The sequence below is a fragment of the Suricata suricatta genome, chromosome 5 (assembly GCF_006229205.1).
Source record: "Suricata suricatta isolate VVHF042 chromosome 5, meerkat_22Aug2017_6uvM2_HiC, whole genome shotgun sequence".
Taxonomy (NCBI): Eukaryota; Metazoa; Chordata; class Mammalia; order Carnivora; family Herpestidae; genus Suricata; species Suricata suricatta.
Window position 1 is genome coordinate 121,287,744 of NC_043704.1, and position 23,593 is coordinate 121,311,336.

Here is a 23,593-nt window from a genome sequence, read left to right on the forward strand (position 1 = left end):
ATACTATACTGTCTTGATGATGGCAGCTTTGTAGTAGAGGCTAAAGTATGGGATTGTGATGCCTCCCGTTTTGGTTTTCTTCTTCAATATTACTTTGGCTATTTGGGGTTTTTTTGTGGTTCCATACGAATTTTAAGATAGTTTGTTCTAGCTTTGAGAAGAATGCTGGTGCAACTTTGATGGGGATTGCATTGATGGTGTAAATTGCTTTGGGTAATAATGACATTTTAACAATGTTTATTCTTCCGATCTATGAGCACAGAATGTTTTTCTATTTCTTTGTGTCTTCTTCAATTTCCTTCATAAGTCTTCTATAGTTTTCAGCATACAGGTCTTTTACATCTTTGGTTAGGTTTATTCCTAGGTTATTTTATGGTTTTTCACGCAATTGTGAATGGGAACTGTTTCTTGATTTCTCTTTCTGTTGCTTCATTTTTGGTGTATAAGACTACAACTGATTTCTGTACATTGATTTTGTACCCTGCAACTTTACTGAATTCATTGATCAGTTCTAGAAGGCTTCTGGTGGAGTCGATTGGGTTTTCCATGTGAAGTATCATGTCATCTGTGAAAAGTGAAAGTTTGACTTCTTCTTTGCCGATTCTGCTGCCTTTTATTTCCTTTTGTTGTCTGATTGCTGATGCTAGGACTTCCAACACTATGTTAAACAGCAGTGGTGAGAGTGGATACCCCTGTCATGTCCCTGATCTCGGGGAAAGCTCTCAGTTTTTCCCCATTGAGGATAACATTATCTGTGGGCTTTTCATAAATGGCTTTTATGATGTTTAAGTAAGTTCCTTCTATCCCGACTTTCTCGAGGGTTTTTATTAAGAAGGGATGTTGTATTTTGTCAAATGCTTTTTCTGCATCTATTGACAGAATCATATGGTTTTTGTCTTTTCTTTTGTTAACATGATGTATCATGTTGATGGATTTGCAAATATTGAACCAGCCTTGTAACTGAGGAATGAATTCCACTTGATCATAATGGATAATTCTTTTTATATGCTGTTGAATTTGATTTGCTAGTATCTTGTTGAGTATTTTTGCATCCGTATTCATTAAGGATATTGGCCTGTAGTTCTCTTTTTTTGTTGGGTCTCTGTCTGGCTTAGGAATCAAAGTGATATGTGCTTCGTAGAATGAGTCCATAAGTCTTCCTTCCATTTCTATTTTTTGGAATAACTTGAGAAGGATTGGTGTTAAATCTGATTTGAATGTCTGGTAGAATTCCCCTGGGAATCCATCTGGCCCTAGGCTTTTATTCGTTGGGAGATTTTTGATAACTGATTCGATTTCTTCACTGGTTATGGGTCTGTTCAGATTTTCTATCTCTTCCTGTTTAAATTTTGGTAATGCATGTGCATTTAGGAATTTGTCCATTTCTTCTAGATTGTCATTTGTTGGTTGTTAAGTTTGTTTGTTTGTTTTGAGAGAGAGAGAGAGAGAGAGAGAGAGAGAGAGAGAGAGAGAGAGAGAAAGAAAGAGAGAATCCTAAGCAGGCTCTGCACCATCAGCACAGAGCCCAATGTGGGGTTTAATCTCACAAATGGTGAGATCATGACCTAAGCTGAAGTCTGACATTTAACCAACTGAGCCACCCAGGTACCCCAGGTGGACCAACTTCTTAAAGAGGATGTGAGGAATAACTCTATCTGAAACCAAAGATACTTCACATCTACCATCACTGGCTACCATAATCATGCAGTATTGGAGAGAGAAGTTGAGTTAGCAATCTGCTTCACTTGTTTACTCATTAAAAGAACATTTGTAGGGTACCTTGGTGGCTCAGTCGGTTAAGTGTATGACTTCAGCTCAGGTCATAAACTCACAGTCTGTGAGTTCAAGCTCCGTGTCAGTCTCTGGGCTGACAGCTCAGAGTCTGGGGCCTGCTTCAGATTCTGTATTTCCCTCTCTCTGCCCCTCCCCTGCTCATTCTCTGTCTCTCAAAAATAAATAAATGTTAAAAAAATTTTTTTAATTTTAAAAATAAACATTAAAAAAAAAAGAACATTTGTGTGCCTATCATGTTTCAGGCACTGGGGTACAGCAAATATCGAGACTGCCCTTGATCTTGCCCTCAATCCTGCCCTAATGGAACTAATAGGGCAGAATACTTAGATGAACTGTATAATGACAAATTTACAGTTACTCAAGTGTACCTCTACGTTGTAGTGTCTTAAGTCTCTTGAAATATTGTTGCTACTATAGATTGAGAAGAAATCAGACTCCATAGTGTCTCAGAAGCTTTATTTTAAAATTATCTCATTATGGGGCACCTGGGTGGCTCAGTCAGTTAAGTGCCCGACTTTGGCTCAGGTCATGATTTCGTGGTTCATGGGTTTGAGCTCCGTGTTGGGCTCTGTGCTGACAGCTAGCTCAGAGCCTGGAGCCTGTGTTCAAATTCTGTGTCTCCCTCTCTCTCTGACCCTCCCCTGCTAATGCTCACTCGCTCGCTCGCTCTCTCTCTCTCTCTCTCTCAAAAAATAAATAAAACATTAAAAAAATTAAAACTATCTCATTAAATTCTGGTGTCCTTTAGATAATAGTCTCCAGGGCCCATAATATCATTGCAGGGTTTGAAGCAAGATAAGTCTTTGTTGTAGGGGCTGTCTTATACATCATGGGATGTTGAGCAGCATTCCTGGCCTTTGGTTGTAACAAACAAAAATGTCTCCCGACATTGCCAAATGTCCCCTGTGGAGCAAAACCATCCCCAGTTGAAAACTGCAATTTTAGCATACAAAAAGCTGTTATAAGAACGAGGATTTTCTGAATTGGCGTGGATTTCTATATTAATATCCATAAACATGAATAGCCACCTCTTTTCTGGAAAAAAAAAAGTCTACCTGTTTTGATCTAAGTATTGCTATCCTGGCTTTTTTTTTTTCTCTCACTTTGATTTGCATGGTATATGTTTTTTTCATCCCTTCACTTTGAATCTGTATGTGACTTAAGATCTTAAGTGAGTCTCTTGTAGACAGCATATAGATGGGTATTACTTTTTTATCCATTGAATCACCCATGTTTTTTGATTGGAGCATTTGGTTCATTAATATTTAAGGTAATTTTTTAAAGTTTATTTCTTTTAAGAGACAGAAAGAGAGAAAGAGAGAGTGAGCACATGTGCATACACTCATGAGGGTGGGGAGAGGCATAGAGAAAGGGAGACAGAGAATCCCCAGCAGGCTCCATGCTATGAGTGTGGAGCCCAACTTGGGGCTCAATCTCACAAACCATGAGATCATGACCCAAGCTGAAATCAAGAGTCAGACACTTAGCCAACTTAGCCACCCACGTGCCCCCATTTAAAGTAATTTTTGATAGATATGTACTTCTTGCCATTTTGTTAATTGTTTTCTGAATGCTTTTGTAATTCTTCTGTTTCTTATTTTTCTTTTCATCTTTTTCCTTCATTGTTTGATAATTTCGTTAGCGTTATGCTTGGATTCCCTTTCTATTTATTTATTTTTGACTCTATTATATGTTTCAGCTTTGTGATTACCATCAGGTTCATCTATAACATATTATGTATATGGAAGCCTATATTAAGTTTGTTGCTTAAGTTTAAATACATCCTAAAAGCACTAAAATTTTACTCCCCTCACCATGTTTTATGTTTATGATGTCATTTTATATCTTTTAATTTTTTTGTATCACTTTACTAATTTTTATAGATATAATTAGCTTTTACTGTGTTAATGTTTTAACCTTCATATGGCTTTGTAATTAATCTACTATCGTTAATAATGCTTACTTTTGCTAGTGAAATTTTTTTCTTTCATAATTTTCTTACTTCCAGTTATGGTCTCTTTTTTTTTTCCATGTAAAGAATTCCCTTTACAGTGTTTTTGTAAGGATAGTTTGGTGATAAACTCCTTTAACTTTTGTTTGGGAAATTATGTATTTCTTCTATTCTAAATGATAATATTACTGGGTAGAATATTCTTGGTTATAGGTCTTTTTCTTTTTAGAACTTAGAATATATCAGGCCACTACCTTCTGGCCTGCAAAGTTCCTGCTGAAAAATTTCTGCTAAAAAAATGCCTCATAGGATTTTCTTTGTATGTAACTATTTTCTTTTCTCTTGTTGCCTTTTTTCTTTGCTTAATCCTCACAACTTTCATTACTTTTTCTTTTTTTTTTAAATATAATTTATTGTCAAATTGGCTAACATACAGTGTGTAAAGTGTGCTCTTGGTTTGGGGTAGATTCCCATGGTTCATTGCTTATATACAACACCCAGTGCTCATCCCAACAAGTGCCCTCCTCTGTGCCCATCACCCATTTTCCCCTCTCCCCCAAACCCCCATCAACCCTCAATTTATTCTCTGTATTTAAAAATCTCTTATTGTTTGCCTTCCTTCCTCTCTGTTTGTAACTATTTTTCCCCATCCCTTCCCCCGTCTTCTGTTAAGTTTCTCATGATCCACATATGAGTGAAAACATATAATACCTGTCATTCTCTGACTGACTTATTTCACTCAGCATAATACATTTCAGTTCCATCCACGTTGCTGCAAATGGCATGAGTTCATTCTTCTCATTGCCAAGTAGCATCCCATTGTATATATAAACCAAATCTTCTTTGTCCACTCATCAGTTGATGGACATTTAGGTTCTTTCCATAATTTGGCTATTGTAGAAAGCAATGCTATAAACATTGGAGTACATGTGCCCCTATGAGTCAGCACTCCTATGTCCTTTGGATAAATTTCTAGTAGTGCTGTTGCTGCGTCATAGAGGAGTTCTATTTTTAATTTTTCGAGGAACCTCCACACTGTTTTCCAGAGCAGTTATACCAGTTTGCATTCCCACCAACAGTGCAGGAGGATTCCCATTTCTCCACATCCTTGCCAGCAACTGTAGTTTCCTGAGTTGTTCATTTTAGCTACTCTGACTGGTGTGAGGTGGTATCTCCGTGTGGCTTTGATTTGTATTCCCCTGATGATGAGTGACATTGAGCATCGTTTCATGTGTCTGTTGGCCATCTGAATGTCTTCTTTGGAAAAGTGTCTATTCATGTCTTCTGCCCATTTCTTCACTGGATTATTTGTTTTTCAGGTGTAGAGTTTGGTAAGTTCTTTATAGATTTTGGATACTAACTCTTTATTTGGTATGTCATTTGCAACAATCCTTTCCCATTCCATTGGTTGCCTTTTAGTTTTTTGGATTGTTTCCTTTGCTGTGCAGAAGCTTTTTATCTTGATGAGGTCCCAATCCTTCATTTTTGCTTTTAATTCTCTTGCCTTTGGAGATGTGTCAAGCAAGAAATTGCTGCAGCTGAGGTCAAAGAGATTGTTGCCTGCTTTCTCCTCGAGGGTTTTGATGGTTTCTTGTCTCACATTCAGGTCTTTCATCCATTTTGAATTTATTTTTGTGTATGGTGTAAGAAAGTGGTCTAGTTTCGTTCTTCTGCATGTTGCTGTCCAGTTCTGCCAGCACCACCTGCTAAAGAGGCTGTCTTTTTTCCATTGGATACTCTTTCCTGTTTTGTCAAAGATTAGTTGGCCATACATTAATGGGTCCTATTCTGGGTTCCCTATTCTATTCCATTTGTCTGTATCTGTTTTTGTGCCATCTCTTGCCGCCTTTAAAATTCTCTGTTTATTACTGCTTTTTGCCATTTTTACTTTTTAAATTATAGTGTGTCTGGTGTAGACCTTGGGTTCATCTTGTTAGGGGCTTTCTGTGCTTCCTGGACCAGGATGCCTTGTTTCCTTTCCCCAGATTCAGTAAGGTTTCAGTGATTATTTCTTCAAATAAGTTTTCTGCCCCTTTCTCTCTCTTACCTCCTTCTGGGACACCTCTAATGTGAATGTTATTACATTTGATGATATTGCTGAGCCCTTAATCTATTCTCATTCTTTATTATTATTTTCTCCTGTTCACCTTGGTTACTTTTTATTATCCTGTCTTCCAGATCACTGACCATTCTTTTGTCCTCTAATCCTCTATTGATTCTTTCCACTGTATTTTTTAATTTCAGTTATTGGATTCTTCAGCTTTGATTTGTTATTTTTTATATTTCTCTTTGTTGAAGTTCTCATTGTGCTCATCCACTTTTCTGTCAAGTCTAGTGCATATCTTTATGACTGTTACTTTGAATTCTTTATCAGGCATGTTGCTTAAGTTGTTTCATTTAATTCTTTTTCTGTGATTTTGTCTTATCCATTCATTTGGGAGATATTCCTCTGTCAATTCATTTTGCCTGTCTGTGTTTGTTTCAATGTATTCGGTAGGTCAGCTACATCTCTGGTCTTGAAAGTTGTGATCTTGTGAAGAAGGGATCTTGTGCTGCCTAGTGCAACCCCCGCTGGTCACCAGAACCAGGCACTTCAGGGGTATCCACCGTGTGGGCTGCATGCATCCCCCTCTTATACCTAAGCCATAATGGCCTTCAGCCCAGCTGGCTGCATTGATCTGCTCTGCGTACTGTGGACATATGGGGCAGGGTTTGGTCCCTGTTGAGAGGCTTGTCCGAGGTCACTGCAGTCTTGTTGGTGAGTGGGGCTGGCAGTCAGATTAGCTGTTTGCACTTAGCCTCTCTGCCACAGCTGCAGGCATAACAAAGGGCAGGGCTTGCTCTCTGGACAGTCAGGTAAGAGGCCTATCTGCTACAACTGCAGTGCTGGTTATCTTCCTCCCTACCCAGGGCAGGAGTCACTTTGGAGTGGCACCAGTCCTGGCCACGTCTGCTTACAGAGTATCAAAGGGCGGGAGCTGCTTTGGAGGGATACCTGATGGAGCTAGCTGGTTGGACAGGGTGGGCTCTGCAAATAAACACAGGGGTAGGGCTCACAGTACTAGCGAGGTAGATAGAGAGTATTAGTTCTAGCTTCCACAAATATCGGGCCATCTAGGCTGGAGGAGAAGAAGAAAAATTCTTTTCTTCCTGGAGATATCTCTTAAAGGTCCCTGACTCTCCAGCACATGTTTTAAGATTAATCAATCAATCTCCTTCATGTCTACCCCAGGTACTTTTCAGACTGCTTTATTTGTGCTGTGTCTGGAGCTGAGTTATTTATTATGCTGGCTTTTTAATGGCAGGGACCCAGTTTCCTATCACCCTACAATTCTCCCAGAATTAAGCACACTGATTTTTAAAGTTCCTGGAATTAAGCCCCAGTAGTTTTCAGAGCTCCTGAGGTTAAGCCCTGCTGGTTTTCAAAGCCAGATGTTCAAGGGACTCATTTTTTTCAATGCAGGAACCCAGTGCCAGGGGTGCCTGGTATGGGGTCTGACCCTCTCACTTCTCTATGTTTGTGATGTCCTTCCCATTTGTAGTTAGACTCACTGGGAAAGTTTGGTTCCCAATTCTCTATCTTTCATACCCTTTTCAACAAGGCTTTCTCTCTCAGATTAAGTGGAAAGTCTGTTCTGCCAGAGTTTAGGTCATTTTCACAATTTGTTGCATAGATGTCACTGTTATCTCTGTGTGCCCATGGGACGAGCTAAATTCAGTATCCTCCCCTGCCATCTTTCTGCCTCCCCTCAATAATGTGTGTTTTAATTAGCTCTGCAGATAAATTTGACCCTTGATAGGGCTTGAAAACCACTTCTCTAGAGGTTTCTCTTACGCTTTCCAGAAAATATTTTTTTAAGTTTATTTATTTACTTTGAGAGTGAAAGAACATGAGTGAGGTAGGGACAGAATGAGAGAGAGAGACAGAGAGAGACAGAGAGAGACGGAGAGAGAGAGAATCCCAAGCAGGCTCCACACTGCCAGTGCAGAGTCTGACACAGGGCTCAAACTCACAAAATTGTGAGTTCATGAACCTGGGGTGAAACCAAGAGTTGGACACTTAGCCTACTGAGCCACCCAGGTGCCCCCAGATATTTTTTTAATGTTTATTTATTTATTTTGAGGGGGAGAGAAAGAGTGTGCAACCATGGAGAGGGGCAGAGAGAGAATCCTAAGCAGCCTCCCGACTATCAGTGCAGAGCCCAACCCAGGGTTTGATCTCGTGGTTTGCAAGAACTGTGAGATCATGACCTGAGCCGAAATCAAGAGTCAGATGCTTAACCAACACAGCCACCCAGACCCTCAGCTAATATCTAAACTTATATTTCTTACAAACATCTAGTCAATCAGTAATTATAGTCTTCTTAGCACACACATCAGCTAATTTCCCATGTAGGTATAATATGGGATTTTAGTTTGAGATGCCTATGAAATCTTTTTTGCAAAAATACTCATGAATGAATGCATGAATAAAATATTGTTATAGTTTTTTTTAGTTTATTTGTTATGAGACAGAAAGAGAGCATGCAAGCAAGGGGAGTCTCAGAGAAAGAAGGAGAGAGAATCCCAAGCAGGCTCCACCCTGTCAGCCACAGAACTCAAGGCATGGCTCAAACTCACAAACCCCAGGATCATAAACTGAGCCAAAATCAAGAGTCAGATGCTTAACCAACTGAACCACCCAGTCACCCATGATTAAAAATTGTTTTATTCATTTTTAAATTAAAGTTTAAATTATATACAACAAAAAGGAACAGATATCAATTACAGAGTTTTAGTTTTAACAGTTGTCATACAGCCACCATCTGAACTATAAACATTTCCATCTTACCTTCCCCCAAATTTCCCTTATGTCCTTTCCTATCCCTGCCTTCTCTTCCTAATTGATCCCTTTTATATCACTGTAGATTAGATCCTTTTTTTGGAGTTTCTTATGAATGAAACCATGCAGTATATGACCTTTTGTGTCAAGTTTCTTTCCTTCAGCATAATACCTCTGAGATTCATTCACATCATTTTGTGTATCAGGAGATTGTTCTTTTTTACTGTTGAGTAGTATTCTGTTGTGTGATACACCACAATTTGTTTATCCGTTAAATTTGTCAATGAATGTTTGGGTTGTTTCCAGTTTCAGGCTTTAATATCTGAAATAATTTTAGTTGTTGAAACCCTCCTATTTTAATGAAGTTGACTACATTCAGAATTCTTAGTCAAAAGTATTTCCCCTGATCATTGCAAAAGATTGTTCTATTGTTGTCTTCCATCAAAGTTGTGGAGAAGTCTGATATCAATCAGATTATTGTATTGTTTCTTTACAGGTAATCTATATGATTGCTTTGTTTTCTCTGAAAGATTTTAGAATTTCATTTTTATTTTGATGCCCTAAATTTCCACCACTGTGTTCTGTGTTACATACATTCTGGTTATTTCCTCAGCTCTGTCATCCAGTTTACTAATTCTCTCTCCAGCTGTGTCTAATCAGCTATTTAACCCACCTATTACCTTTCAAATTTTAATGACTGTATTTTTAAATTTCTATTACTGCTTAGATTTCATAGCATATACATACATATATTAGAGATCCAAAGTGCCATAATCAAAATTGGCCTCACTTTTGGGGATTCATGGGTTATCCATCTCAGCTCACATCTCTATTTTTCAACGTATAGCAGCCCCTGTTCAGTTCTCATCTCTCAGAACTATGCATCAGAGCAATAAACCAACCCATTTTCTCAACCCCTGGGACAGCCACTTTGGGAAATAGCCTGAACCAAGAGTTCTTGTCCAAATGTCAACTATGCCCCCTATTTTGGTCAAAGTGATCTTCAGCTTGCTCCTGGTGTCTTGAAGCAGAATCCCACTGCCCTTCTACCTCCCATCTGGCCTCCCTCGTTTGGTTTGCTTTTAGTAGATTGGGCACTGTGCACTGTGGAGTGGGCACTAGATATTTGTTTTCTCTAAATGCCACACAAAGTGTTTAGTGTAGGACCAAGGGTCCTGTGGGAGCCCTGCAAGCCAAATATGGGCTGTTCTTGGCCCCTGCATATGGTCCAGGTCACTGGGCCATCCATGTGGCCACAGTGGACTTTGAGCGTGGATTGCTCATAGTCCTGCTGAACTTTGCAAAGGAAAGGGAAGGTTTTTTTGGGGTTGTGCTTATGACCTTTGAACCTGCTGTCTCAAAGCCATAAACCTAGTCCCTAGGCTATAAAAGTAACTCATTTCAACATGTTCTCCCTGCAGCCTGCTCCTTGACATTCAGCATTCACCCACATTGAGGCAGAGGCTATCACCATGACAAGGGACCAGAATGGAACCTGGGAGATGGAGAGTAATGACAACTTTGAAGGCTACATGAAAGCCCTAGGTAAGGGAGAGGGCGGGATGGAAGAGGGAGGGGAACTTTGGGAGAACTGTGGTCTGGCTCTCCAGAGAGTGCCATTACGGAGTTCACCAGATCTGTATGTTAAGCCTGGCTCCTTGTTTGTAGCTATGTAATAATAGGTACATCATAGAAATTCTGAAACTCTGATTCCTCATCTGTAAATTGGGAATAGTAGCAAATGAGATTATGTCTTGAATATCCTTAGCATAATACCTGGCACACAGAAAAGATACATGAATGTGGGGTTCACATACGCACATACATGCACACGCGGAGTAAAACCAGACTTGACAAGATAATGCAGTAGCTCCCCCACTTTAGGTCACCACCCAACTGGATAGCCAGTTAGACCTGATATTATCAATGAATGACCCTGAATTGCTCTTGTGCCAGGCTTGTAGTGGAGAAGCAGACAAGGAGTGGCTAAATTTGTTATTCTAGAGAATGTGAGACCCACAGAAGGCCACGAGTAGCTTTTGCCATACAAATCAAACAACTCGCTGATTGCCTGACTTTTGAACTGGACTCCAGGCCGAGAGCTTGATCAATGTGTGTCCTGAATTGACCCTCTTGTGGGATCGCTCATGGGCTGACAGAAATCATTTGAAACCTGAAGGAGGAACTCACTGTGTGGGGCAGCTGCCATGGGCCAGGCCCTGGGCAGGGAGGCTTGGCTGCCTATGCTTATTTCAGGCAACAGCCTGCAAAGCCTCCTCATCACGTTTTCCAGCTTTAGAACTCTCCACATAAGGAGCTCCTGGTTGGAATTTCCCCACCACTGGGGCTGCATGTGGGGTCAGAGGTCCCATAATTTAGATATGATGATGGGAAGTCTCACCAACAATGGGAATTGTAGAATTTTCTGTGCAATTAGCTTCTAGTTTGATGAACATTTCTTTTTTTAAAAATTTAAAAATTTTTAACATTTATTTTTGAGAGAGAGAGCGAGCAGGGCAAGAGGTAAAGAGAGAGGGAGACACAGAATCCGAAGCAGGCTCCAGGCTCTGAGCTGTCAGCACAGAGCCCAATGTGGGGCTCAAACCCACAAGCCATGAGATCATGACCTGAGCTGAAGTCAGACGCTTAACTGACTAAGCCACCCAGGTGGCTGGAAACAGCGAGACATGTTTCCAAAACAGAATAGCTTTCTTTTTCCTCCTGGCTATCAGAATTTTTACATCAAATACATGGAGGAGGAAGGGGAGGCACAAATCCTCCTTCCAGAGCCCCAAACTTGTTGCACTGAGGTTAGTGTCCTGAATGGACAATAGACATGGAAGACTGAGGGGCATCTAGGTGGCTCAGTTGTTTAAGTGTCTAGCTCTTGGTTTTGGTTCAGATCATGATCTCATAGTTCATGAGTTTGAGCCCCACATCAGGCTCTGTGTGACAGTGCAGACCCTGCTTGGGATTCTCTCTCTCCCTCTGTCTCTGCCCCTTCCCAGCTAACTCGCTCTTGCTCTCACTCTCTCTCTCTTGTTCTCTCTCTCAAAATAAATAAATAAACCTAAAAATTAAAAAAAAATTAAAAAGTAAATGGGAGACTAATTCTATACATGGGCATATGGTCTGGAGTTTCACTCAGAGGTATAATTCTGAACAAGATCATGCAGGTGAGGAAATCAAAACAGAGAACAGCCCAGGCTTGTTCTCTAACCTTGGCCAATTTTTTAACCTGCCAGAACCAGTTTCCTCATCTGCCAAATAAGAATAATAGTACTAGCCAAGGGCTGTTTGGCAGTTTCAAGCTCTCAGCCTGTGCTGAACAAGCCAGACTCAGGAAATACAATTAGAAAGCAATTTTGTGTCCTTTGCTGCATTTTCTTAACTAATAAAAGTCCTGTGTGACTTCAGGTATAAAGCTGAGTCTCAGTTCAGTTTTCAGTTGTGCAGACTGGTCCCTGATGCCCCCCTCCAGGCTTCAGGTGAGAAGCAAGCACTCCGATTACCATCCCCCAGAAGCAGCTGAGTGGGGCTGCCCCCACAATTGAATCTGCCAAAAGCAGCCCAGCAGATCTGTACAATTTTCTCTACACCCACGCTGCAGGACAGGGGTTGCTTTCCCAACATTTACTAGTCAGGAAGCTTGCCTTCTTTGCCCTTTAGAGAATTCAACCCTTGGCATTTGGGAAGAACATATGTGGAGATCTCTGCAAATCCCCAGATATAGAAATATCACTAAGTATAACTCCACTTCCTGCTAAAGATTCACCACTTTCTTAGACTTTAATTCCTCACACCAGGGAGGTGGCTTTCTCTGGGGGACTGTGGCTGGCTCAGTAGGGAAAGACAGACTCTTGTTGAGATGTGGGTCTGGGTGACAACCTGGCTTTGTCACTAGCCAGTCACTCACTCTACACATCAGCCTTCCCACATGACTCAGCTGCCAGCTTCAGTGGTGCCACATGTTACGGTAACCTTTGGTTTTATCGCAAATTATCACAGTTATTAAGTGTTCAGAGAGTGAGTGCCAAGGGTCAATGGCACCTCTTCTCCTGCCTTCTTAGACACCAGGTGTTTCTTGAGGCCCTAGACTTTGTTGACAGCAAGGAAAGTAGCTAGTAAACTCTTTCCCCCTGAGGAGTTTGTAGTTTTCTGAGGTCCTTCTGCTGCCTGGATCAGGGGATCAGGGAATAGGGGGAGTGGTCTTTAATTTAAAGTGGAGCCTGAGGAGGCTCCAGCATTGTGAGTAAATGCTGGCGGGGAGTCCTTTGACTACCGAGGAGCAAGGCCAGTACTGTACAGCCATGGGGAATCATGTGACTTTTCTACCACAGTTCAGACATCACCCATGGAAGCCAGAGACTCCACCATCTAAGGCAGAAACAAAGCCAGTCTCTGCTCTCAAGGAGTTCAAAATTGTATAGTCAGTCGAGTTACAGCTGTGCACAAATGGTGTTCCTGTTTTCTGCTGCATTGTGACAAATCACCCCCAAAACATAGTGGCTTAAAACAACTACAGTCATTTTATTATTGTCTCTCGTGGTTCTGGGGTCTGACCAGGTCACCTGCTAGGCTCTTCCTAGGGGGCTCTCATTTAGTTGCATGTGGACAGGAACTGAAGCTGGAGCCATTTCAAAGGCTTCCCCACTGCTGTGTCTGACAGGAGGTACTGGCTGGCACCTGGCACCTCATCTGGGCTGTCAATATCTACATGTAGTGTCCCCGTGTGGCCTGAATCTCCTCACAGCATGCTTGCTGTATCCAAAGAGAGAGGAGGTGAAAGCTGAATGGCCCCTATGATCCAGGCTCAGAAATCATAGAGCATCACCTCCATTGTATTCTATTGGTTGGAATAGTCATGAGCCTGCCTACCTTCGAGGGAAGAGTACATAGACCCACCTCTCAGTGGGAGGAATGCCAAAGCCACATGGTAAGAACAGCATGTAGGTTAAGAGGTATCATTGCAGCCATTTTAAAAACTGCAATGTATCCCCATGGGACAGTGTGTGATTTGGTCACTTGGGCCCAGAGCAAGATATGTGTATGGGTGGTGAGTGGGGCTGCTGTGCACACGTCACTGAAGGTGTCCTAAGTCCCGGGTGGGGCTTTGAGGGAAGGAGAGAATTACTCCACACAGAAGTGTAGTCAGTCATTGCTCTGCAGGCGTGTGCAAAGGCCAAGCCAGAAAGAATGTGGGGTGGTCAGAGGGGAAAGAAGTTGTATCGTGAGAGGGTGAAGTGCAAGGAGGGGATGAAAAAGAGTCATAAAGATGATAGGTCAGATCTCCAATGGGGTGTGCCACCACATGTGGACTTCATTCTACCAGGAGAGGAATTGTCTGCGGAGGAGAGAGGAACCACCGTGCTCACTCTGACAGCCAGGGGTGACAGAGCTGCAGAACCGTCAGAGAACTGAAGGGTTTATTGCAATGGCCCCGGGAAGATAGTAAGAGCAGTGCCAAGAAGGTAGACACGGGGAAGGTCCAGTGTGGGAAATAGACTAGATTTGGTGACTGGGTGGTGACAGGGCAGGAGGGAACCTGGAAAATGAAACACCTTCATGTAACTCAGTGAAGACGGGGACATATAATGGAAGGTTTGTATCCTACAGCTGCTCAGTTAATGTTCAAATTAGACATCTGGGAAATATTTGGTCCCCCAGTTGTAAATGTTGGGGAAAATCTAGTTCTCTTCTTTATTTGGAAAAGAAGGAGGGGTCCGTCTCTATGAAGACCATCTCTTCATTTAAATTAATATGCATAGATTTAAAAGAGCAGAAGCCACTGCAAAAAGCCCTGGTGGGTCTCTGGAAAATTCAACCAGAAAGGAAGTAAACCTAGAGGCTGAAATTAGACAGTTCCTACCTGAGTGGTCTCTGCCAGGAAAGGTTTCCTGAATACCCACAATGTTCCAAATCCTGTCCTGTTTAAGAGCCACAGTCTACCATTAAGGGTGAGCATGTCCCATGATAAGCATCATTCTAGAACTTTATATATATCATTTCATGTAATTTATTCAGATTTAGCAAATGCATTGAGTTCCCATGGAATGCCAAGAAATGTCCTACATACTGGTAACATGGTGACAAATAAGGTGACAAATCCCTCTCACTTGAGGAGCGTGCACACTAGTGGCAGTGAGAGAAAATAAATAAGGTAATTGCTTTAAACAAAACTAAAAAGGACTTACTGGGTGAAGAGTGATGGGTGGTCAGGAAATGCTGTCTGAGGAGCTGACAGGTGAGCCAAGGTTTGAATGTCAAGAAGCAGTGTCCCAGCTACAGGAGACGGCAAGGGCAGAGGTTCTGGGTGTGCTCAAGAAACAGAAAGGGTGATGTGTCGGGAAGTGGCAAACAGGAGAGGTCTGGCCCTTGTGATGGAGGACAATCTGTTTTATTTACATTCTCTGAAGATCACTGTGGCTACAGTGTGGAGAATGAATCACTGGAAGGCAAGACTGGAAGCAGGGAGGCCCATCCTAGGAAGCTGCTGTGTTGTTCAGGCAAGAAGTAGTGGTGGTGTGGGCTAGTGGTGCCCAGAGGTGTGAGGAAGAGAGGACAGGCTCAACATACATTTTGGAGATACAGCCAACAGGGATTTGAGAGGAATATGAAACCAGAGAATATGAGGGAAATGAAGATGACCCCAGGCTTAGGGATGCACAACTGGGAAGACGCTGATCCCATAGGCTGAAATAGAGAAGACATGGGGAGGAATGAGTTTGGAGAGGGGTGCTAGGCAGGGCAGAATGCACTAAGAGTTATGTTCACATATTTTGATTTCACATGCCCATTACATATCCGGCTGGAGTATTAAAATTGGCATGTTGACGCAAGATCTAGAACGTAGGGCACAGTCAGGGATCACGATGAAAGGAATGTTTTCTGTTCATGGAGTAAGGACTCTGAAGCCAAGAGAGGAGAAAGGACCTCCCCAGGGTCATTTGTGGTTAGGAAACGATGTTGCTCAGACAGCAGCCTAGTCTACCTGCTTCCAGCCCTCAAGCTCTTTCCATGCGCTGTCCTGGGCACAGGTACTGAGCATGGGGGGAGGGGAGGAGGCGCTGAGTCACTCAGGGTCCCTGGATAGAAATTAATTAGCAAATGAGGGAAAGGGAAAGAGAGAAAGAAAAAAAAATGCCTGATGACCCAAGGAGTTAGTTTCAGAAAATTTGGATTTCTGCCGGTGATCACAAGTCAAAGAAGTAATACACCTTGCCAAAGCCTTTATTTAAAGTCTGGTTGGACTTTCAGAGAGACAGAGTGCTGGGAGGTAGAAAAGCCCCAATGAAGATAAGTTCAGCCCCTTCCCCGCATCTTCCCCTAGGAAAGCAAGAGCCCCTTCTTGCCTGGGCTGCCGTGGCAGCATCCCACCCTGCCCCTATCCCAGTGCTGAGAACTAGATTATGAGCGGGGAGGTAACTTCATGCAGGGGGCGCAGGGAGGCATCCCAAGGTCTCCAGCCTGCCCTTGCTGGCTAGGAAAGGTTTTAAACATGTTTGGAGATGCTCATGAGAGAAAGGGGGAGGCAGACAGGGGGCCAGCACAATTTCTCTCTAAATGTGTTATCTGAAGGATGAAATGGAATGAAGATGTGGAGAAGACTTCTCTTGCACTCTACTCCTCACAGTTGCCCAAGAGGGCTCATGATCTGAGATTTCATTCCAGGTTTGAAACCCATCGAAGCTGCACTTGAAATGGGTCTCAGATTTCTTATGATGAATATGTGTGCATCTCTCTCTTTAATTTACAAAGAGTGCCTGCCCTTTTAGCCTGCAACTTTAGCTTTTTGCACAAGCACATTGCAAAGCATTTTAATGGTGAGTAGCATACTCATATTTCAACTTTATGGCTCGCATTGTTCAAAATGCAGTTATGGAAAGTATGCTTTAATAAAGTCACTTCAGTGTTGTTTTCTTCTGCAGGAGCTACAAGCCATATATATTATTCAGAAATAGCTTGCCTTTGGACCTTTTCCTCTGAGATAGAAATTCATTTCACCTGGCTATAAATCAGGCTCAAAGATACCTTTAATCCAGAAAAGCAGATAAAACATACTAGATAACCCTGATGTTAAAATACCATATCAGGAAAATAATTTTCTCTGCAAAGTACAAAGAGGAAGTGTTTTTATAATCTGTGTGTGTGCGTGTGTATTCTACAGCTGCAGTTAAACCTTTCCTTTTGATTAGAAATATCACGAGTCCGCCAACAGAACGCTTGGCTCCCTTCCCTGGGGTGGAGCAGAGGTGACATGATTAACTAGCCTGTGCAAATGCTAAAAGGTGGCCAAGAGGCCAAACCATTTTTCAATCCAGAGATTGAAATCTATGTTTGATTCCATTTGCATAGAGCCCCTGATAAGATTCCCCCAGCACTGGTCAGAAAGATTGACCGGGGTGTGTGTGGGGATGTTTCCAGGGCAAACCAGTTCTATCAGCAATAGGCATTTATTTTTAGCTGTGATCTACTTTTCTAGGCAACCAGGGACAAGCAATAATTTTTTTTAGGGGAGCCTTAGTTGTGAATGATAAACAGAATGTATTTGTAGGCAAGCTGTCAGGAGCTCTGTCCCAGCTGGGTCACTTGGAACCCACCCGGTAAATTCTGGGTGCCTTGATTTCTGCATCCTCTCTGAAGAACACTGCTGTTCCAAATTTCTCTCCAATCCCCAATTCTTCCTTAATTCTTTTGGCTGGAGCTTTTCCCTTTGGTTCACCTGGCTAACACCTGGTCTTTGGTTTTCTTTCTCATCTCCTAACTACAGTTCCAGGGCCAGGGTGAGAACAGCATGGACCTCAGGAGCAGGAGCTAAAGTCGTTTCTATCCACTGGCTAAACTATGCAGTGAGGAAACTGGTCCGTGTAGACAAATATTTAGCCAGGCTTGCCAGAATTCCCATGTGACAAGCCAGGCCTCTGCTAGTGTGAGAGTGGATGAGCCGCCATTCTGACTGTTCCTTCAGAGTCGAGAGCCCTTGGACTGTGGAGCGGAGATGCATAAATCTGAACCAAATATTTCACTCAGGACTGAATGCTCAGACTGGCCACCTGTTACACCTACACAAAAAATGTTGAGGGGTAGAGGCCAATGCAAGACCAATACCCACAAACTCGTTGCTACATTGTCAACCATTTTACCATCATTTTAATGGAATCCTTACATAAATAACCCTATGAGATGAACATTCTTTCCCCATTTTACTGTGAGAAAATTTAGCCTCAGAAAGACAAAGTGACTTCATTGAGGTCACATAGCTGGGAAATCTGGACCAGGATTTTTACCTGAATTCGACCCTCACTCTTTTATACCAGTAGCTCTGAACTTTAGCATGCACAGAATCACTTGGAAAGCTTGTAAAAACATACAGGGCCCAACCCCCAGGTCTAGTGCAAGCCCTAGAATTTACATTTGTAAGACGTTCCCAGGTGCTAGGAAGCTGCTTGCCCAGGGACCTCACTGTGAGAACCACTGTCCCAAACTAGGGTGCCCATTAGCCAAAACGGAAGTTTTTCTTGCGCACCTACTCTGTGCCCAATCCTGGGGACAAAGAACAAGAAGACAGCATTGTCCTTATCCTCACAGAGGTAAGACTTTGGAGGAAAGAGCAATCAATCCTATGAAAAAATCAGAGGAAACTATTAGGTGGTGTCTCCTGGGGGTAAAGCTGTGTGGCCTGAAAAGCCACTGAGGAAGGAGGCAGGAAAGAGCAGAACAGCGCTAGAGAAAGCAAGACTGGGTCTTATGAGATTTGGAAAGCTAGAAGAGGGGTAGAGATTAAGGGGGCGAACACACAGGGCATATCTAGAAAAATGCTAAGGACTTCGAGCACACTAGCCTCTGAGATCAAGGGACTTCATAATGATGATTACAGTGATAGCAGCAGCTACCATTTATGGGGCCATTACCACCAGCCGCCAGCCAGCCACTGGGCAGAACTCTTCACAAACACCATCAAAGTGAATCCTCAAAGCAACCTAATGCAGTTAATAATAACTCCACTTATGGCCACTGCTCTCTGCTGCTTCCAGATCTGGACCCAAGGGTCCGACAGTGGGAATGAAGCTGGACACACTGGTGTCGCCTGACTCGCTAGACTGCTTCTGGGATAGAAGGAGAGAAACAGGAGTTGGCGTGTGACATGTTAGCCCTCTACCTGCCACAAACGTGTTTATACTGACTAGATATGGAAACTCTTCAGTGGCTTCTGGCAATGTTAAGGAAGGATTCGTTTGTAAGACAGAAATACTTGAACACTTGGTCCTGTTTAGTCTTTTCTCAACAGGCCAGCAGCTGCTTTGAAGAGTGAAAGTTGAACATGAGCTAGCTCCATAATTGCAGGGCCTAGGTGACTGAGATAAATGCCGGGGTGGGTGGGTGTGTGTAGTGCTTTCTGCATTGTGTTCTTTGGAGCACCAGACCAGCTGAGTGGGTATCCTGCCACAGTGCAGAGCCGTGGCCACGTAAGACTGGGAAAGTCTGTATCCTATATCCCCACTGTTGGAGTTGCAAAGTATACTTCCTAGAATGAAGACTCTGTGAAGTTCTTCAGTGTAGAAACCAGCTTCTCTTGCTTTTAATTCCTCATTTCCCAAACTTAGTAGCTCACAGGCCACATTTTCTTGATGACCCAATGACCTCTGAAGCAAACACAGTGGGATGCCCCAGGCTCTGTGAACGCTGGCCCAGACTCCTAGAAGCGCTCACAGCAGAAAGAGCAGAGGAGAGAGCCTTTATCTTGGTCCACATCCTGTTGCCTCATTCCAGGCTGTGCGGCTTGGATGTCGCCAGGCACAATTCCATAAGCCACGGAGCTGAAGCTAAGTGAGGTATCAGAGAACGGCCGGAGGTTGGAGTGGGAATGACCCACCTCGAATTTCTGATAGAACCCTGAGCGCAGCAAACAATTGCTATGTGGTGAAGACCGTACACTAGAGCTCTGGAAAACGTAAACTAGCCCAAACACGGGGGTCTCATCAGCTGGTCCCAGAAGTCCTTGTGCTCCCAGGAGCACTGTGAAGAAGGTCAGAAGTTACTCGTATTTGGGCAGCCACAGGAAGTGCACAAGCTAGGCTGGTCTGACCTGACAAGATAGGCCAGCCCGAGCTTGTAGGCTTGCAGAGCACTGGGCTGACCCTGGACACAGGCCATTCTGGGTTCAAATTCCACCTCTATTGCTTCCTCACTATATAACCCAGGGAAAGTGACACAACTTCTCTGGGCCTGTTTCCTCATTGGTAAAAGGGAGATAATATGGTACTTATCTCATGGGTTTGCTGGGTGAGGTTTCCCAAGGGAGGTTCACCCTGGGGCACCACTCCTGGTTGGTTTTAGGGTGTGTCCTACTTACCACACCAGTTATTTCCATGGGTCCACAGTGTAGCTCCCAGATCATCTTACCTAAAATTTGGCTCTTATGTTCCCCATAAGATTAATTCCCTCTCCGACTTTTTGGATCTCACCTCAATTCCCAAGCTCAAAACCACTGTTTTCTCCTCCCAACCTAATACCTCCATGCATATCCATCCAATTACCAAACCCTGTGATTCTTCAGCTGTGTATACTTAGACAAGTCATTTAACCTCTCTCGGCCTCTGTATCATCACCTATAACTTGAGGAGTAGGCGCTTAAGCCATGGCTTTCAAATTTCTTAAACCATGGAAGTCTCTCCAAATAGCCCCTTATGAGGAAATCCAAGATCTAAAACCACCCAGAGGGGCGCCTGAGTGGCTCAGTTGGTTAGGTCTCCGACTTTGGCTCAGGTCAGATCTCACGTTCGTGGGTTTGAGCCCCGCGTCGGGCTCTGTGCTGACAGCTCACTCAGAGCCTGGAGCCAGCTTCCAGTTCTGTGTCTCCTTCTCTCTCTGCTCCTCCCCCTCTCATGATCTGTCTCTCTCTGTATCAAAAATAAATAAAACATTAAAAAAAAAATAAAACCACCCAGAGATTCTGGGTCTAAGGTAAGACCCAGAAATATGTAGTTTTCACATCTTCCCACATGATCCTGATTTGCAGCTAGCTTTGGGACCCATCGGCGAATCCTTAGACATGACAGGTTCTCAACCCATATTTGTAGACAATATGTGAGCAAGGCACTAGCATTTATGCACCAGCTCATGACAAGTTGAACCTATTTTTCTTTTCAACTTAGGATACAGGTACATAATCCTTTTACCTTCCAGGCTGCCTGATGCTAGTTGAAATTCTTCCACTTATGATAAAGACTGACTATACAATTTCAGGTCCAAAAGCACAGTCGGGGCCCTTCCCCATGCAGATGTGATACTGTTGTGGGTTCCCAGCTGAGGTCAAACTGCTGGCCCACAGTGAAGTCCAACCAGCCAGCTTCAGTCCCTTCATGGTCCTTTAGGAGAAGAAGAGTGATAGTAACTAAAGAGATCCAGAGGAAAATGGGTCAGAAAGGAAACGGAAAGAGAGGATGAAGGACATGATGCTTGGCTACTATCTAACCACAGCAGAAAGGGCGGGGCCAACAGAGATGTTAACTCTCCGTATTGACCAGAGTTTCCTGAACTGTTGGTAACTGCTGGTCTTTCTCACCGGCTCAGTAGTATTTATCCCCCACGAGACAGCACACAGTGTCAGGTTTAATCACCTACCTACCACAGAGATGGGACTAGGATCCTCAGAGAAAGAACACTCAGTGAATCTGAAGTGTTCTCACTCTTGAGGTCATTATCAATGTCAGTGTTTCTGATAATTCCCAGGTAGAATTTCTGAAAAAAAATAAAAAATTTAGATTGGCATCCAAAAATATCTGGAGAATTTAGATATGAAGAGGGGCAACATGACTTGGCTAGATACTAAGAGCTTAATAATGTTTGTAGCAAGTTCCAGAAGTATCCTCTCTTTCTAAATCTATTCCACCAGACAGTGACATTTTGGCTTGGGTGATATTTTATACAAAACCAGAGGTCAGCAGGAAGGTTGATTCTGCACCCAGCTTCATACTATGAAATCCAGAGCTTAATAAATGAAACACCCCACTGAGGGACACACTCCCGTTTACTTACCAATAATGTCTAAGAAAGGATTACATTTTCCTTTAAAAAAACTGTCTAATAACTTCACTCCTGTTTTTAGAATAAAGATATAGTTAAAAATGACTGGAAGGCTCTCTGGTGAAATTTAATTTTCAAGTATCCCTTGCCATTGTTTTCAATAAAAAATATGTGTGAAAACAAAGACTGCATATTACCACCTGTCAATAGCAGTACTACTCAAAGTGTGGTCAGTGACCGATAATAATGAACATCACCTTGAAGTTTATCAGAAATGCAAACTCACGGCTTACCCTGAGACCTAACAGACTCAGAATGTATGGGGCCAGGGCTCAGCCATCTCTGTGAATGAGTTTTTAGTTTTCGTGAAATTCTGATGCTTACTGAACTTTAAAAAGAACTGCCTTATTGTTCCTAAACATTTTGCAACACATACATGTATCAGATCATCATTGTACAACTTAAAGTTACACAATGTTATTTGTTAATTGTAAAGCTGGAGATAAAAAGAACTTTACAGAATTTGATGGGGAAAAAAATCAAGGCAGAGAAGATATGTAAATGTGGCAAAATCTTGATAATTATTGAATCTGGTTGATGATTGTGTGTAGTTCCTTGAACTCTCTGTTTTGTTTTAAACTTTTTTCAATAGTAAAAACATAATTATTCATCTTTTCCTTAAAAATAACCAGAGGGGTGCCTGGGTGGCTCAGTTGGTTAAGAGTCTGACTTCGGCTCAGGTCATGATCTCACGTTTCGTGGGTTTGAGCCCCATGTTGGGCTCTGTGCTGACAGCTAGCTCAGAGCCTGAAGCCTGCTTCAGGTTCTGTGTCTCCCTCTCTCTCTGACCCTCCTCTGCTTGCAGTGTCTCTCTCTGTCTCTCAAAAATAAATTAAAAAATATAAAGAAAAAAAATAACCAAAGAAATCTCTGAACAAGTATTAAGTGTTTGGAATATGCTTAAAGTTTCCCTGGGGGCTCATGACTGGGGTAGAACAGCCTAGCTAAGTACATCCTCAGTCTGCTTTGAAATGGAAGTTTGTATGTATCCTTACCTGCCATGGCCATTAACAAAAAGTCCATTTTTACTGTTCATCTAGACTGGTTATTTTAAGTGGTCCTTTTTCTTTTAAACCGTGAAGTCTTTTGTTCAGCCAGCTCTTAGGAGGAAACCCAATATGTCAAATAAATAGAATGGAGCTTTTGTGGGGGAGTGGTGTGTGTGTGTGTGTGCACGTGCACACGTGTGCATGTACATGCATGTGCATGTGTGCGTGTATATGAATGCATGTACACACTGGGAGTTCAGCTCAGAGGTGAGCCCTGTGGACTACCTCCCCCTCCTATTAGGGCTCCTGAAGAGGCACCAAGAGACCCTGCATTTCCAGACAGTTGACTGAGATCCCCAAACTGGCCATGTGTAAGACCACTCTTCCTTTCCATTTGAGCAAAGAAATGTGGCCTGCCCATGATCTGTGACTCTGGTCCTAAATGTTTGGCCTTGTTAAAGAAATGAATGAGTCTGGCTGAACACCTCATAACCTCCACAACTCCCTTTGCCAACAGATATTGATTTTGCCACCCGCAAGATCGCAGTACATCTGACTCAGACAAAGATCATTGATCAAGAGGGCGATAACTTCAAGACAAAAACCAACAGCACATTCCGCAACTATGACCTGGATTTCACTGTTGGAGTGGAGTTTGAGGAACACACAAAGGGCCTGGACAATCGGACTGTTAAGGTGAGGACCTGGCCTGGCAGTTTCTACTCATACACTCGGTGCAGGAGCTGGCTATCTGCCTTCACAGTGAAAATATGACAGACAGCCTGGGAGGGATCAGGAGAGGGGACCAGAGTGGACTTAATGATGCTGGCAACAAGCAATTATTGGAAGCTCAGCAGGAAGAGGCAAACTGCCTTCTACACTAAGTTTATAAGGAAAGGAGAGATGGAAGTCAGCCAGCCTCTCCAGGATCTGGGTTAGCAGGCCAGCTCC

The 23,593-nt window shown here is 42.9% G+C and overlaps 1 protein-coding gene across 1 annotated transcript in view; it reads left to right on the forward strand.

The window, feature by feature from the left end:
- The window catches only part of RBP2 (retinol binding protein 2), a 52,921-nt gene that overhangs the window by 24,283 nt on the left and 5,045 nt on the right, over positions 1-23,593 (forward strand). The window contains exons 2-3 of the mRNA XM_029940820.1: positions 9,989-10,112; positions 23,160-23,338. Coding sequence (XP_029796680.1) covers positions 10,040-10,112; positions 23,160-23,338 — 252 coding nt within the window. The 5' untranslated portion in view covers positions 9,989-10,039. The remainder of the gene's footprint in view (positions 1-9,988; positions 10,113-23,159; positions 23,339-23,593) is intronic.